Source organism: Lagenorhynchus albirostris, chromosome 18 (assembly GCF_949774975.1).
Source record: "Lagenorhynchus albirostris chromosome 18, mLagAlb1.1, whole genome shotgun sequence".
Taxonomy (NCBI): domain Eukaryota; kingdom Metazoa; phylum Chordata; class Mammalia; order Artiodactyla; family Delphinidae; genus Lagenorhynchus; species Lagenorhynchus albirostris.
In genome coordinates, this window is record NC_083112.1 from 7,063,625 (window position 1) to 7,080,962 (window position 17,338).

Genomic DNA, 17,338 nt, shown 5'->3' on the forward strand with positions numbered 1-17,338 from the left:
GATATATGACATTATGCTTTTGTCAAAACCCAATGAACTGTAATATAAACTATGAACTTTAGTAATAATCAATACTGACCCAACTAAAACAAGCAAATCACACTAAAGCGAGATACTGATAAAAGGGGAAATGGCGGGGGGGGGGGAGGGGGAGAAGTATATGAGAACTCTCCTCATATACAGGTTAATTTTTCTGTAAACATAACCTTGCTCAAAAAATACAGCCTGTGAACTAAAAAAAAATAGTTTTGGAGAATTCATAACATAAGACACAGTCATGTGGTGCAGATGTAGAGAATGGACTTGAGGACATGGGGAGGGGGAAGGGTAAGCTGGGACGAAGTGAGAGAGTGGCATTGACATATATACACTACCAAAAGTAAAATAGATAGCTAGTGGGAAGCAGCTGCATAGCACAGGGAGATCAGCTCGGTGCTTTGTGACCACCTAGAGGGGTGGGATAGGGAGGGTGGGAGGGGACATGGGGATTTATGTATACGTATAGCTGATTCACTTTGTTATAAAGCAGAAGCTAACACACCATTGTAATGCAATTATACTCCAATAGAGATGTTAAAAAAGAAAAATGGAAACAGGAAAGAAAAAAAAAGACACCGTCATGTGGAAAATTCACCTTATGGAACATCCACTTTGCAATGGTGCTACACAAATACGTGTATTTGTTAAACCAGTTAGAATTAATTGAAAAGCCATTCTTATCTTAGCCACATCAACCTTGAAACTATTAGCACAATGCACGGCAAACACAAAATGTCAGGTTCACAATATGTGATTTTATAAGAACTGAAACTCCAGAAAAAGTCATCCCTTACTAGTGAGGGATTTGTTACTCCCACTGGTGGCAATAAGTGGACCAGCGACTGTAGATCAAATATGAACCACAAAGAAAACGCCGACAAGCCACACTCTAGAAATTTATTACCAAACTACAACCTACGCACAGACACAGCTAAGCTCATGAAGCTAGGGATGTAGCCGCACAAAATGTAAGGAAAAGCACATTTAATAAATACAATTTGGAAACGTTTTTTCTTTAAATTAGGTTCAAAATACTGGGAGACAGACACTGAAACAAAAATCTTAACAAAACACTTACAGCACATAGCGATCTCGCTGGACACTGTGTCCGCACAATGTTAACCGAAGGCGACGCCTGCTGCCCTGCTGCCGTGTGAACAGACATGTCACGTGTCCACCTCGGTGTGTTTCCATGAAGTACTTAGGTCCTTGTACAGGAACAGTTAGGTCCCGAGACTTTTAATGCTGTCACGTGAGTTTGTATTTATGAAGCTATGAGAGAACGGGAGGTGTGTTGTGTTTGAAACCACTCCTTGACATGAGGAACATCGAGTGATGAAGCTGTCCCAACAAAGAGGGGAAGACTCACCCAGACATTCTGTAGAGGCTTCACTTGGAATATATGGCTTTCCCAGAGGAAGAACAACAAATATTTTCAAGTGAAATTTCAGTGTTAAAAAAAGTGAGTGAGAGAGGAGAGAGAAGGAAGCGCTTGGACGAACACATAGGTATAGTACAGATGACGAACTGAATTTCAATATGGTTTCAATTCATTCGCACCTAAAACTAAGCCTGTTTGACTGAGGTAGACTCTGGAAATAACACGTGCAAAGACTCAGGTTTTCCAAAGGGCAATATTTAGTCATTTCAGAGGTTGTAAAACAAAAGTGCATTTTATGATTTTGAACTTAAAATAAAATGGGAGTCCTTTCATAGGAGGAAAACCTCCACATTAATTCCCTACCAAATTTCCATATGTACAGAAACCTACACACTGCTGGTGACAAAGCAGAATCTAGGTTATTTCTATACATATAAAATAAAATCAATCAACAAAGGAGAAAGGTAAAATAAAAAGAATAAATTTGATGACGTTACCTTAATATTTTTCCTGTTTTTATTAACAAGTCATCTGGAAATTGAGAAATATTCCTAAAGTTAAAGAGTTGTCCGGAGCCAAAAAACCTAATAAAAATTCAAAGAATTATTGTTAATTTGTGAATGTTTAAAAACATATGTGTTATCTTAGGGACTTTATTTTTAAATATCATATAGTTTTCATAAGAGAAAACAATATTAAAAGCAAACGTCCTAAAAAATCAAATAAATAAGTATGAAAAGCCTAATTTAAAGGTATAAATAAGTAAACATAGTAATTATTACAGTTTTTAGCTTTTTCTGCAAAAAAAAAAATAATTAGCAGAGATAAGAATAAAACATTTGGGGTTTAAATATTTGTATTCCCCTAACACGCCCTCCAACTATAATTCCTACCCTTTTCTATTGTGACAGATTCTTAGATTCACATAAATATTATGTACATTGGGCTTCCCTGTTGGCGCAGTGGTTGAGAGTCCGCCTGCCAATGCAGGGGACACGGGTTCATGCCCGGGTCTGGGAAGATCCCACGTGCCGCGGAGCGGCTGGGCCCGTGAGCCATGGCCGCTGAGCCTGCGCGTCCGGAGCCTGTGCTCCGCAACGGAAGAGGCCACAGCAGTGAGAGGCCCGCGTACCGCAAAAAAAAAATTATGTACATCACAAATTAAGCGGTATGTACAAACTACTACACAATCAAAACCATTATGGAACAGAAGATACAAAACAAATGTTAAAAGAAGGATTACTATTGTTTCTTCATATGGTTAAAGTGGCCCTTTCTTGGAAAAGGCCAACAATTATCCTTAACATTTTATGCCTATCACACAGGAAATACCCTGAGGTGACTTATCATTCACAAGAGAAAAGGAGGAGTGGGAATCTACTATTATGCCAAAAGAGTCAATAATCAAGACAACACAGAAGGAGCCAAAGCCCACATGACAAGCAATACCTGCCTCATCCTTCACTTTACCTCAAGGTTGCTAGGGTAAGGAAAGTGAAACAGAACCGCGTCAACTGGTCTGTGATTCTCATCATGGATACGGCAGTGTAGACAGAAACTTCCAGGGAGGGGATTCAAACAAACTCAAGGTGTTCGAAACCTACAGTACCAACACTTTCTGTTCAGAAGAGTCAGGCTGCATGTAGCAAAGTGAAAGAGTGACACTTATATTGAAAATCTGGGCTATGTACACACATTTTTCCTGATGTACATGTATGTTTTTTTACGGCAGATTTACCAGACACTTGCTTGCTCACTTTTTGAGTAATTAGTGATTTCAGCCTATGTTTGGACAGTCAAATATCACATCATAAAAACTGCAGTCTCTGGAGCCCAAACGAAACCCCCAGTTAGGCAGCTAGACCACAACATGTTACCTCTTCCAAGCTGTCTTGGCATTTTGGGAGGTAGAGGTCCAAGCCCAAAGTGTGTCTGGTCACTCTGGAATGCCCACACTGCTGCTGACTGAAGATGAAGTCTGTGACGCCATCGTCTATTTTCTACATGGATACTAGAAGGTTCCGGCCTCCGTTAGAGAGCCATTTGTCTGGCACATTCAATTAATATTCATTTCCTTCTAAAAGTAAAGGAATTGTGCAAGCAAAATGTTTGCAGTAAACATGTAACACGTTTACATGTTTGCCATAATTGCATGTGTATGTGTTTACAATGAACATGTAGCTTGGGAAATGACAAAAATTGTCCATGAAAATAGCCAAGATCTATAGTAGTCCTGTTGTTCAAGCAAATGGATACCACTTCTAATTTTAAAGCAAATTTAAAGAGAGAAAAACGTTTAAAGCAACTCGCAGGTTACTGTGCCTTCCACTTATAAATTGAAATCGTTTCATTAGCGGGAGCCAGAAGCTACACGGTGTAATTACAGGAAGTGCCCAGTCGGTACTGCACTGCCTGGTCCAACTCTGTGGCCGCAGAGCGCCCACCCAAGGGACAGGCACACAGCAGGCAACCAACATGAGCCTACTAAGATGGAGGATTATCTGATCAGATACCTGCGAGACAGAAGTGTAGAAAACTTAGTCCCGACATCACTGTGCTGAAGAACCCCAAACACTCAGGTTTTCAGAGTAATGAAAGGAACCAGATCTTTCTAATTTGATGATACAACAGAAAAAAGAAAATAAAACACAAAAATGCTCTCATTCTGGGTAAGGCAACACAGCCTTGCAATAAAGACAATGCACATACCATGTGCAGGAAAGGTCGGACAGAACGCCCCAGCGATCTCCTCAGGATCCTTTAAGGGGTTAATACACACAAAGCATTCACCATCCACTGACAGAGCAAAGTGAGAAACAAGGGAAATAAAAAACACACCGGACTGACTTAACACAGTAAAGATAAGCTCCTAGGAGGCTTGAGTCTCCAAATACTGCTCAACTGATAGTTTTTAAAAAATCAAAATTACCACGTTATTATGCATGAAGAATTCAAAAAAAAATTGAAATGTAAGCCAAGACAAATACATGAAATCTAGCAAAATGGTCTGACTAAACTATGCAAACAAGTTTTGGCAATCAAAACACTAAGGTTGTAATGACTGCCCCTAGGACTTCGGGAAAAAAATAACTTACTGGATGGCAATAGTCTGCAAGATTATCTTAGTGGGATTATTTATTTCTTTATTTTAAAAGTTCATGAATAAAAGGAAAGTTCTCTCATTTCAACTTTTAAGATGAACTAAATCAATTAAAATAAAATCATGATATCTCATGATTTTAACTCTTATAAATCTATGCCTCAGAGGAAAGGGGGGTAATTTAAAGCATTAGATGAATACTGTGGTATATGGTTCTAAGTAGGGGGAAGAAATCTCTTAAGGAAGCTGCTAAGAGTTTAACTGTCAAAAAAGCTATATGTTATTTCTGGTTTTAAACTAGTAGTTACTGTCCAAAATTGAAAATTCAGGATATCATCAAATACAAATTTTTTTAAGCTTGACTATTAAAGCAGAGGTTGCCCAATCAAAACAGGATAAATGTAATTTTTTAAAATTAACACTAGGCTACTCTACTTGTGACTAGATACATGGCCTCTCCTTTTCTGGCCTCCTTCTACGGTCTAATTCCTGCTGAAAAGAATGGGCATATCATATTTCTAACCTAATCTTAGCGTGCGTACAAGCACTCAACCTAGACAAGGAATGATTCTTAAATGTTCGTTGTTCATTATGCACGATGTTATTTTGTTAATAAACAAGCTGTCTCGAAAGTCATAAAGATTTTGCTTTGTTTGTTTTGCATTAGCCACAAGAGAGTGGACTTGTTTAGAATACCAAAGCATTTATTTAGAATATGAAAGGCAAATTCAGCAAAAAACAATGTTTGAGCTGAGAAAAATCAAGGGTTTATCTGTTGAACATATTGAAGGAAAAGTGAAAACAAACTCAGAAGTCTAGAATGAAAAAGAGCATCTTATGCAAGCATGATGTTCTTTCCACCCTTCCAATGTAAAATACGGCCAGCAAAACAAATACTGAAAACCAGAGAAGCCACTTGGCAAAAGGATTCAAAAACCACAAAGCATGAGGCTATTCCCCCATAAAGCTCAATAAGTGATTAAATAGCTAGTAGAGGGAATGGTGAGGGAAGGGAAGGGAAAATTCAAACTATATAATAGACTCTAACAGTAGTAGGTGAATTCTAAAGGTTTAACTAGCAGATTCATTATTTAATCCAAAACCATAATTCTTAACAACAAATAATAGATCTGACACAAACCCAGTTTTGATGTTAAAAGCCAACAGATATAGGTCCCTCAAGTTCAGAGCAAAGAATAGAAAAAACTAAAAAACAATGAACACTAGTGAGAAACAGAGCTCCCTCTACATTTTCTGTAAACAAGTTTCTACGATAGCACACTGGTTGCTTTCTTCAGCCCCCAACACTCTGGTTAGGGTGTGCAACTATAATGCATGGATATGTGGATATCAGGCTCTCTATGTAAGCTTTTCTTACTTCTCAAGTATATGTATGTTCTTTTGTGTTTTAAATTTTTTCTTTAAGAGAAAATCTCTCCAATGTAAAGTTCCAAACCTGTTTTTTTAAAAAATTGCTGGAATTTCTTCACATTTTATAAACAAAAATACCAGAAATGAAAGAGCTGACAGAAATTCAAGCAGATCCAAATTCAACCATCCACTTTTCGTATTTCTCCAAGTCTGCAGCAGACACAGACTTAGCAATTTTCTTAAGAGCCAATTCAAAGTCTCCTTTGGTAACAGGCATCTGAAGTTCCTCTTTAGAAAGTGCACGGATCTCTTCTGGACTTAGGCCATTGATTCGTCGTCTCATTGCCATTAAAGAGGCATCCCTAAAAATATACCAAAATCAGTGAATACTTATTGTTGCAAATGTTTTAAACATATTCAACTGTGATCATGTTAAGGGAAAACATTCAAAAGATCATTTTATATGTTTTTACCATGCTGCTCAGAATTTTCCACTTCAGAGACATCCTGAGGGCTCAGGAAAGGTTAAAACAAGATGCAAAGGACTTAAACATGAAAAGTACTGTAATGAATCCTAAAAGTCTAGGTTGGGCTCAGATGGTACTGAATTTTCTTTTCCCCACTTGCTCCTCAAAGACAGCCCACAAGTCTAGGAAACTGAAGGAGAATTATGGAATACTGAATTGCATACTTGGAAATAAACATACGGCTAATGTTAACATAACTCAAATCTTATACCAGTTTGTCTACAACCTAATTAGAGGAGGTAAAGCCAGGAACCTCTCTCTCTCTGGAGCATGAATATATCTGAATACAGTGGATGTGGAATTCCCTACATGGAATATTTGTGGGCAAGTGAAGAGAGAAAACCTGGCTTCTCTGGGTCCTATTTTCAGCTCATTCTGATCACTTGTAAATAATTACGCAGGTTAGGAAGAAGTGTACAACTAGTGCTCACGAAAAAGCTATTAGGCAGCCAAGCCAACCAAAACTTCAGATTTTTATACATTTTTCTATGGTAACAGTAGAAGCTATTGTGTATACATTTTTCTATGGTAACAGTAGAAGCTATTGTGAGCTTGCTGAGTGCCACTAAACTTACACGCAAATAGGACAAATACTCGTAGAAAAAATGAGTAACACAGATGTTATGGTTTTAAGGAAAGGCTACTGATGTCAATTTAAGTATTGTTAGGGAAGTTAAGTACTAAAAACAATTCCTCTTCACTGAGTGATGTGAATTGTCTAAAAGTTATGATGTCACTAAACTGAAAGGGAAATTTTTATATATATATACATATAAAATTGATCACCTTTGTTCATCTGCGTGTAGTAAAATAATGCCAACCAAAACAAAATGCTATTATTTTATGTTGATGCAGCTAGTCTCCAATTTAGGGCTAAATTAACCTTAGGTTGTCAAAGCCATTTATGACCAAGTTGGGCAAAACAATTTCTTAAAAATCAAAGGCTCTAAAAGGTGAACTACAGTTGACCCTGGAACAACACGGGGGTTAGGGGTGCAGACCCTTGGCACAGTTGAAAATCCGGGAATAACTTATAGTCAGCCCTCTGAACGAGCGATTCCTCCTTATCCACAGTTCCAGATTCAACCAACCGCAGATCCTGTAGTACTACAGGATATATTTAGTGAAAAAAATCCACACAGTTCAAACCTGCATCGTTCAAGGGTCAACTGCACACTGACTTTAAGACAAGTCCTCCTGATAAATCCATAACTAATGTCTAACGTCACAGATCATTAACAACAACAAAAAATACCTGCAAACATTAGTTATATCAGCACCAGAATAGCCCTCAATCTTCTCTGCTATATCTTCCAGTTGAATATCAGGATCCAATTCAACCTCCCGAAGATTGATTTTCAGAAGCTCAGTTCTTCCTTTTGCTGTTAGAAGATTTTTTTTGTTGTTATTGTTAGATGTTTTACTTTACAAATCATTTTGATAAGAAATCACCTATTTAACATTCAGGAAAAGAAAGAGTCTAATGCAAAGAAAAGTCAACAACTGTGAGTCCACTAACATTACTAATTCACTGCATGACTAGTGGAATCATTTAACTCCCTGTGTGCCTTGGCTGTAATAACTAATAATTGAAACAAAACTCAGAGTTTTCCTAATAGATTGTGAAGATATTTGCTATGAGAACAAAGGGTCTGAGATCCTTTATGAAAAATAAAAACATTAGTATTCAAGCACCAGAAATGCTTTTGTAAAAAAAATATTTAGCCTAGCTTTATGAAACTAGATTGCATGGAGTGTAACTCCTATGAGTTACTTTGCTCACCTTTTAGTATGACATAGGAAAAGATTTCCAGAACTCTAATCAGTATTTTTTAAAAATCCAGTTTTCTTTTCCTAGCAATCAGCAATTGGCACAAAACGCTTATTAATATATTTTTTACTTGGAGAGCCGGCCCACAGACATTTGCTGTTCCAATATGATTGAAATGTGTATCGAGTAAGCTGAAACAAACAGAATTTTTTAATAACCAATCTTGCTTGCTGTTTCACCATCAGTTTTTGTGACAAATCTGCTTAATATAGCACACTAAGGTAATGCAGAATTAGCCTGGATCCGGCTCTCTACGATTTCCTGATATACAAAACGAAATTTAATTTTCCCAATTTTTATCTTGAAAAATTTTAAATCTTCAGGTAAAAAAAAAAATAGTGAACACTCATTTACCTGTTCTCTAGATTCACCAATTGTCAACATTTTGCCATTATCACTCCCTTGCCCTCTCCTCTCATCCCCACTCTCATTTATGAACTGAGAGCTAGCTATAGGCAACACAACACTTTACCTTGAATTCTTCAGCATGTATCTCCTAAGAACAAAGGCATCCATACAACCATCACACTTAACAGGAAATTTAACATTGGTGCATTGGTCTCATCTAATACACAGTCCAGATTAAAATGTCCACATTTGTCCCGGGCCTTTATTACTTTCTTAAAAACCATTACACGTTACATTAAAGTTATTGTCTCTCTTTAGTCTTCTTCAAACAGTTCCCCAGTGTTACTTTGTTTTGTCTTTCATGACATTGACAATTCCCCCCAAATGATCTTACAGAGTTAAGGCATTCCAATGAAGACCTCAACAGGTCTGTTTGTGGAACCTGACAGGCAGATATGAAAATGTTAATGGAAGGAACCAAGAATAACCAAGACACTCTGGAAGAACAATAGCAAGGCAGGAGGAACTGCTCTACTACAAAGCAATAGGATGCAAATCTGTCTAACACTCTTGCAGAGAGAGACAAGCAGATCCGTGACACAGAATGGAGAGCCTAGGAGCAGAGCAGAGCAGAGCATACGCTATGGACGCCTGATTTGTGACACAGGTGGTTCGGGGCAGTAGGAGAAAGGAGGGTCTTTTCGATAAACGATGCCAGAACTGACTACTCACAGAGAAAAAATGGGACTGGGTCATCCTCACCATACATAAAAATCAGTGCCGGATATATTACTGATCTAAACATAAGATGCAAAATTATAAGCATTTTAGAAGATAAAACAGGAATCTATCTTAATGACCTCACAGTAAATATTCTTAAGATACATTAAAAAATCGACTACATGGAAAAAGACGGATAAACTGACCCCATTAAAATTAGGAACGCCTATTCATCAAAAGACACTGTAAAACAGTGAAAACACACAATCTACAGAGTTTGAGAAAATATTTACACCAGATTTAACAAAAAACTTATATCTAGAATATTTAAGGACTTCCTACAAATCAATAAGAAAATGTCAGACCACCTAATAGAAAAATGGACAAAAAACTTGAACAAATATATCACAAAATCAAAATGGCCAATCAATAAAGGAAAAGATGTTCAAATTCTTTACTAATATAGGAAATACAAATTAAACTGCAATAAGCACTGCACACCGCAAGACTGGTACGCATTTAAAAGTCTGACAACACCAAGTGATGGAAAACTGTGAAACAACAGGAACTCTCATACATTGCTGGCTGGGAGGAGTGTAAACTGAAGCAACCACTCTGGAAGACAGCCTGGATTTATCCACTGATGTTTCAGCCGTGCAACATGACCTAGCAATTCACTCCTAGGATGGAATGCTCCATCCTGGCCTAAAGAAACTTAGGCACTTGCACCATTATACATGCAGAAGAATGTTCATAGCAGTATAAAAGCCTAAAACTGGAAATAATCATAACGTCCATCAAAAAATATGATGGATAATTGTGGCATAATCACATAATGGATGTTATGGGCTGAACTGTGTCCCCTGCTAAATTCTTATGTTGAAGCTCTAACCTCTGATACCTCAGAATGTGACTGTATTTGGAGACAGGACCTTTAAAAAGGTAATTAAGGTAAAATGAGTCAGATGGGTGGGCCCTAATCCAATATGTCCTAATCCAATATGTATCTTTACAAGAAGACTAGGACACAGAGACACACAACATGAGGAAAGACCACATGAGGACATTAAAAGAAAATGGCCACCTACAAGCTAAGGAAAGAGGCCCTAGAAGGAAACCAATCCTGCCAACACCATTCATCTTGGACCTGTGGCCTACAGAACTGTGATAAAATAAGTTTCCCTTGTTTAAGTCACCCAGTCTGTGGGCGTACTGTGTTATGGCAGCCCTAGCAAATGAATACAATGCAACAGCACACCGCCACAAACACGAGCTGCCTCTACGCGTCACAACATGGATGAATCTTAAAATCACACTGAGCAAAATATGCAAGCTACAAATGAACGCAATTAATGTGATTCATTTATGTAAAGTTTAAAAGGAGGTAAAACTGTGTGTGGGGATACATTACTAGGTGATAAAATTGTAAGGAAAAACAATAAATTATTTCCCTAGAAGCAGTGACAGTGATTACCAGCAGGAACTGGAAGGGAGTTGTGCCGGGAAGGAACATACTGCGGAGCGCGGAGGCCTGACACTGCTCCACTTCCTGTCCCAGCAGGTGCTTCGACGGTTGTTTGCTTTGCCAATTATTGGATAAATTGGACATTTTAACAGATTATTTTGTATTTGAGTTATATTTCACTCACACTCTCACACACACACACACACACACACACACACACACACACACACACGCTTGAAGTAAGATGGAGCAAAGCAACGCAAAGAGCAGCCAGGGTGAAAAGAGAAGCAGCAAGCAGGCAGGATCTGCGTGTGACTAGAAATTGTGACCTCCAGAATCCCTTCACCTCGGGAGCTCCTATCCTTGACCATCTTCAGCCACAGGCACCCCCCTGCAGTGAGCATGGGTACCCACAGGTGGTGCGGGCCCAGGAAGTCCTCCACTTAGGTGGTCAGCCAGAGGGGTGTGGGAAGAAAGATGGGGAAGGGAGGGAGCTCACAGGGCCACTGCTGCACGAGGCGCTCGTGCTCCGGATGCCGCAGGGAAAGCTCCAAGTTCAGCCCAAGAGCTCCACACATAGCAGGTGGATGTTAGTGAACGAACATCACTTTGCTCTTTCAGTTCCCATGGTAGAACACCACTGTATTTGCAAATCAAAACGTTTTACCATGGCCTGCCCGAAGAACTTAAAGCATCAAGTTTAATATAACGCATTCGCCCCCAGAAGCAAAGTTCTTTTTTTTTTTTTTTTTTTGGGCGGTACGTGGGCCTCTCACTGTTGTGGCCTCTCCCGTTGCGGAGCACAGGCTCTGGACGTGCAGGCTCAGTGGCCATGGCTCACGGGCCCAGCTGCTCCGTGGCATGTGGGATCCCCCCGAACCGGGGCACGAACCCGTGTCCCCTGCATCGGCAGGCGGACTCCCAACCACTGCGCCACCAGGGAAGCCCGAAGCAAAGTTCTTGACAGTCGACTTAGATGAACTTTGGAGCATAAAGCTGCTCATAAGTGAGGGCTGGTGGGACTGAAGCTTAGTAGGAAGCATCCTCCTCTTCCCTAGTAACTATGATTTGGAAAAGATAACTTTTAATACTGGTCGTATCAATGATTTGTCAGAAGATTCTAAGCAGGATTTATCATCTCTATAAAACTGAATTAATGATATGTAATAAGCTTATGAAAGGATTTAACGAGGGGTTAATGTGTTAACAACAGTATAAAGAACTGCCAATGCTACATAACCAAGTTAATACACATTTGAAATTTAAATAAACACTGTTAGATGGATCACACAACTTCTTCTTGAGTACTGGAGGCAGTCCAGCACGACTGATAAGGAGTGTGTGCTGTGCGGCCGGATGGCCGGGGTGCACATCCCTGCTCTGCCGCACTGGGCAGGATACCTAACTGCTCGGGGCCTCAGTTTCTCATAAGTAAAGATAAGAACAGAATCTACCTCACAAGCCTGATGTGAGGGTTAAATGAGCTAATACACGTAAAGCCCAGTCCACAGGCAGCGCTCAGTAAATGGCAGTCGCCCCATCACGCACACCACCTTCAGTCAATCAACAAATTGATTAGCGGGAGACAGAGAAAAGCCAGATCCCTTCTATTAAGGACCACCTGGGGGTTAGACAGCACAGAGGAAACACCCAGGGGAGTGAAGTCCACACAGGGAGAGAGACCATGGCAAAGAAGACTTCATAGAATTGGTATGCTTTCATGTCAACTTTGAAAAATCAATAAAATTTAAATACAAAGGAAGAGGGAGAACAATCTGGGAAATGAGAGCACCATAAATTATGACATGGAAGCAGGAAGAAGCACGAATGAAAAAAAAGGTAAGTAGAAAAGTACAACACAGTATTAAGAAATGCAAATAGACACAAATAGGATAGATAAGGTATGAACTTACAGTTTAAAAAAAAAGTACTCTGACCCTGATGGGGTAGGAAATAAGAATCACTCAGAGTCTAAGAGACTCTGTGATGCCTTGGTGGTTTAGGGAGGTTAGCCTAAAAGCAAAACAACTAAATGAAGGGGCTGGAGAAAGGAGTTCATTAGGCTGAGCAGCGGTTGCTGCCATAATTCAGATGCATAAAGTAAGAAGAGACTTGGTATAAGGCCCAGCTCCACCTGTGCCTGTTACCTGACTTCTTCCATCTGTTGACTACCGCAGATTGTATTTACCAACATGGTGCAAGAGCCTCTCCTCCCACACACGCTTCTACAATGGGGCCTTCCACTCCTCCACCCAGAGGTAGTCTGATTCCCCTCCTCTTGAAAATGGGTGGGCTTGTAAATGCTTCAACCCAGAGTACAGCAGAGGTGACACTACGTGACCCCCAAGGCTAGGTCATAAGAAGCAATGCACCTTCCACCTTTTCCAGTGGAACAATCACACCTGGGGCCCTGACCTACCACATATGAAATGTGACAAGCTGAGGCCACCATGCCTGAGGAAGCGCAGGCCACATGGAATAACCCCAAGTAACACAGAGGTGCTCCAGAAAGACAGCCCCACCTGAGGCCCCAGGCCTCAGCCAGCAGGCATGTGCGTGAAGACACTCCAGATGATGCCAGGCTCCAGATGTGGAGTCACCCTCAGCTGCTGATCTTCCAGTTGTGACCCAGACATCATGGAACAGACACAAACCATCCCTGTGGTGCCCTATCCGAATCCCTGATCCCAGAATCTGTGAGCAAAAGAAGACTGTTTGGAATGGTATGTTAAACAGCAAGAGTAACTGATACACTGACTTTTCTTGCCATCAAGTTCTAATTGCCTCGCAATCTTAAAGAAATCTGCATATTTATGTAAATTATATAACTTACAATATGCCTTTTGGGGTGGCTTTCCTTGTTTTATCTATTTTCATTCTTATACTTCTTGCCTTTTCCAACTAAAAATTGCTTTTCATGGTTGCTTTTGTTCATAAAATGTCCTTCAATTTTTTTACTTTAATATAATCTACTTTTCTTTCCATTAATTTTACCCTAGATTTCCAAATCATTCTTTCAGTTCTCTCATCTTTCCAAATTTTCTTTATAGTTCTGTCTCTTCCAGACCCTTTTATCCCACCAGATGCTCTGGCCACAACAGCTGTCCATTCACTTTCAAGCAACCATGCCTTTGTTTCTGTTCTTCTCTATGGAAATTCAGCGAAAATGCAACTTCCTCCATGAAGTCTCCCCTAAGCACCTCAGCCCGAATTTACTATTCCACGTTTCCACCCCAAAAGTACTATGGGCAACTCCAGTATCACATGCTCCCTTGTTTCCCCGCTGTTAGGGGAGGTGTATGCCCCCTTCCAACCACACGGTGAGTTCTCTAAGGACAAGGATTGTACACTTTATATTCCCACAGTACCTAATAAATGTCTTTCAGAGAGCAAAGAGCTAAATAAACACCTGTGAAATTAATTAACACAGATAAAAGAAGAAGTTAGAAAGGGTGGAGTTCTAATTATGATTATTTGTTTGGGAGCCCTTTAGGAGAAAGCAATTTCTCAAGTTCTATGGTCATGAGGTACACACATTCAGACTAGTAATGAGCAAAGAGAAGCACCTAAAAGTCATTACCTATAATGACTATTACCTTTACCATTACCTATAACATAACCTTTTCATAAAGGAAAACAAGTTTAGAAAAAATCCCAATAGTCAGCCAGGTCTATGTTCTTCTCCAATATTTCAAAGAAAGCTGAATTCCTATCTTTGTACCATAAAGTATATCTTTCTCCTCAACCCAAGCTTTCCTCAGCAGTTTATAAAATTCCTATCATCAATTATTTTTCTAACTATATTTTTTTCTGTCTGTTACAGTGAATTAAAGTTCAAAGTACAAAAGTTCAAATGATGTCAATTCAAGTAGTAAAGCTTTTATTTTCCCCATCAGTATTAATTTTTTATTTATAATCATTGTGCACAATAGCAAAATTAAAAGATTTCATATAAATATACTAGGTGTCATACACATATTTTGTTTAGAAAGCAAGGAAGAAGAGAAAAAAGGGGGAAAGAGAAAGGGAAGAAATTTATTAAATCGGGAGTGATAATAAACCACTCAAATTTCAAATCTTCATGTGACTAATAGAAGAGCAAGGCAGACACTAAGGAGCTGCTTCTGGGAGGAGTAATATTTCAGGACAGTTCGAATCACTTCCATTATTGCTTTAGATAAGTTTATTATTCTGTAAGCTCAATTAGTAAGTTAAGCATTATTTTAAGAAAATTTTTTCTGTTTAAGTAATGATATTATTAGAATTAACAGAATATGTAGTGGCAGCCAGGAAAGACAATACAAGATGTAATCTGTGAACTAGAAATCTACCAATTATTTATATACACCCTTGAGATCTAGTTGCAAAAGTGAATAAGGAATATTACAATAATTAAGTTTCAAAAGTCATAGGGGAGGCTATGACTTCTGGCCATCATTAAAAAAAAATGGTATCAGACTTATCCTTCTATGGTAAACAACTATTAAAATATAACAGGCAACTGTTTTCATGCATTAGTCAACAGACAGTAAAGAACTGCAAAGTGACTTTTTAAGTTCTGCCCATAATTTGAGTGCCTGCCAGAACAAATCTCAACACCGTTTAAAAGAAAACAACATAATCCAGACTCTCTAAAATGTAGAGCATACAATAAAAATTACTGAATGTGTGAAGAAACAGAAAAATGTGACCCATACACGAACAATTTTTTAAATAGCAAATAGAAACAGATGTTCCGCACGTTAGAATTAGCTGACAAAAACTATAAAGTAGTATATCAATTACCTATTTCAGAACAGCATATTATACTAAAACTTAGTGGCTTAAAACAACAAGTTATTACCCTCACGGTTTCTGTGCATCAGGAGTTTGGGAGCAGTTTAGCTAGAAAATTCTAGTTTAGGGTCTGTGATGGTTAATTTTATGTGTCAACATGGCTGGGCCACAGTGCCCAGATATCTGTTCAAACATTATTCTAGATGTTTCTGTGAGGGTGTTTTTGGATGAAATTAATATTTAAGTTGCTGGACTCTGAGTACAGCAGACTGTGCTCCATAATGTGGGTGGGCCTCAATCTATCAGCTGAAGGCCTGAACAGAACAAAAGAGGTCCCCAGAGCAAGAGGGATTTCTGTCAGCAGATGGCCTTCAGATAAAAAGGTTTAATCCTTTTTATGATCTAGCCTTGGAAGTCATATGGCATCACTTCTGCCATATTCTTTTCCTTAGAAGCAAATCACTAAGTCCAATCCATTTTCAAGAGGAGGGGAATTAAGCTCCACCTTTTGGAGAGAAACATCTCAAAGAATTAAAGGAAAATATACAGAAAATCAATGATCAGATGAGGAATCCCAGCAAAGCAATGTAAACTATAAAAAAAAACAACAACAAAACAGAAATGCTAGATTTGCAAAATGTCAATACATGTGAAATGAAAAATTCACTGGACAGGATTAAAAGCAGATTGGCGATGGCAGAAGAAAACAGTGTCAGTGAACGTGAAGACAAGTGAACAGAAACTACCAACCTGAGGAATAGAAAGAAAAAAGATTGAAAAAAAATTGTTAACAGAGTCCCGGTGATCTGTGCAGCAATATCAGAAAGTCCAACACACATGCAGGATAAATAAAAGGAAAACCCCACAGAGGTACATCATAGTCAAACTGCTGAAAAACAATGATAAATAGAATATTTAAAAAGTCAACTGTAGAGGACAAACACTCAAGAAAATACCAGCTTGTTTTCTATAGTTAAACATATACTCACAGGTATTTATCCAAGAGAAATGAAAACACATGTCTACACAAAGAACTGAACATGAATGTTTATAGCAACTTTACTTGTAACAGTCCCAAACTAGAAATTATCTAAATATCCATCAATAAGAGAATAGATAAATAATCTGTGGTACGGTCATATAACAGAATACTACTCACCAATAAAAAACAATAACATCGATGAATCTCAAAATAATCATGCTGAGTGAAAAAAGCCAGTCACAAAATAATACATACTGTATCATCCTATTTATGTGAAATTCAAAACAATCTATAGTGACAAAAATCAGATCAGTGGTTGCCTGAGGTGGGAAGTGCTTTGGGGAGAGAAGAATGGACTGCAAAGGGGCACAAGAAATCCTTTCAGGATGAAAGATATGCTCTGCATCTTGATTGTGGTGTGTTTCATGGCTGTATGCAACTGTCAAACTCATCAAATTTTATGTGGATAAAGCTTATTATATATAAATTATTCCTCAATAAAGCTGAATTTAAAAAAATAACCAGAGGGAAAACGATATATTACATACAATGATAGGAATGGCAGCTGACCTCACATGCAAAAAACAATGGAGGCCAGAAGATTATAGAATGATATCTTTATAAGCACTGAGAGGAAAAAAACAAAACAAAAAACAAACAAAAAGCCCTCTTCCAACCCAGAATTATTTATCAGTCAAAAACAGCCTTCAGAAATAAGAGTGAAATAAAGACATTTCAGAAAACAAAAACTGAATTTGATGCTACCAGACCTTAACTACTAAATGAAGTTCTTTAGAC

The 17,338-nt window shown here is 38.6% G+C and overlaps 1 protein-coding gene across 2 annotated transcripts in view; it reads right to left on the reverse strand.

Moving 5' to 3' along the window:
* Positions 1-1,266: 1,266 nt before the first annotated feature.
* KATNAL1 (katanin catalytic subunit A1 like 1) overlaps positions 1,267-17,338 on the reverse strand; it is a 76,176-nt gene continuing 60,104 nt past the window's right edge. Inside the window, exons 10-13 of one of the 2 annotated variants that reach the window (XR_009536777.1) lie at positions 7,674-7,800; positions 5,977-6,253; positions 1,918-2,004; positions 1,267-1,311 (exon numbers count right to left, since the gene is read on the reverse strand). Coding sequence is in view for 1 of the 2 variants with exons in the window: in XM_060129176.1 (XP_059985159.1) it covers positions 6,055-6,253; positions 7,674-7,800 (326 nt within the window). In the remaining variant the exon portion in view is untranslated. Of the gene's footprint in view, positions 1,312-1,917; positions 2,005-4,963; positions 6,254-7,673; positions 7,801-17,338 lie in introns of those variants that run through there. The other variant, XM_060129176.1, reaches the window with a different exon arrangement.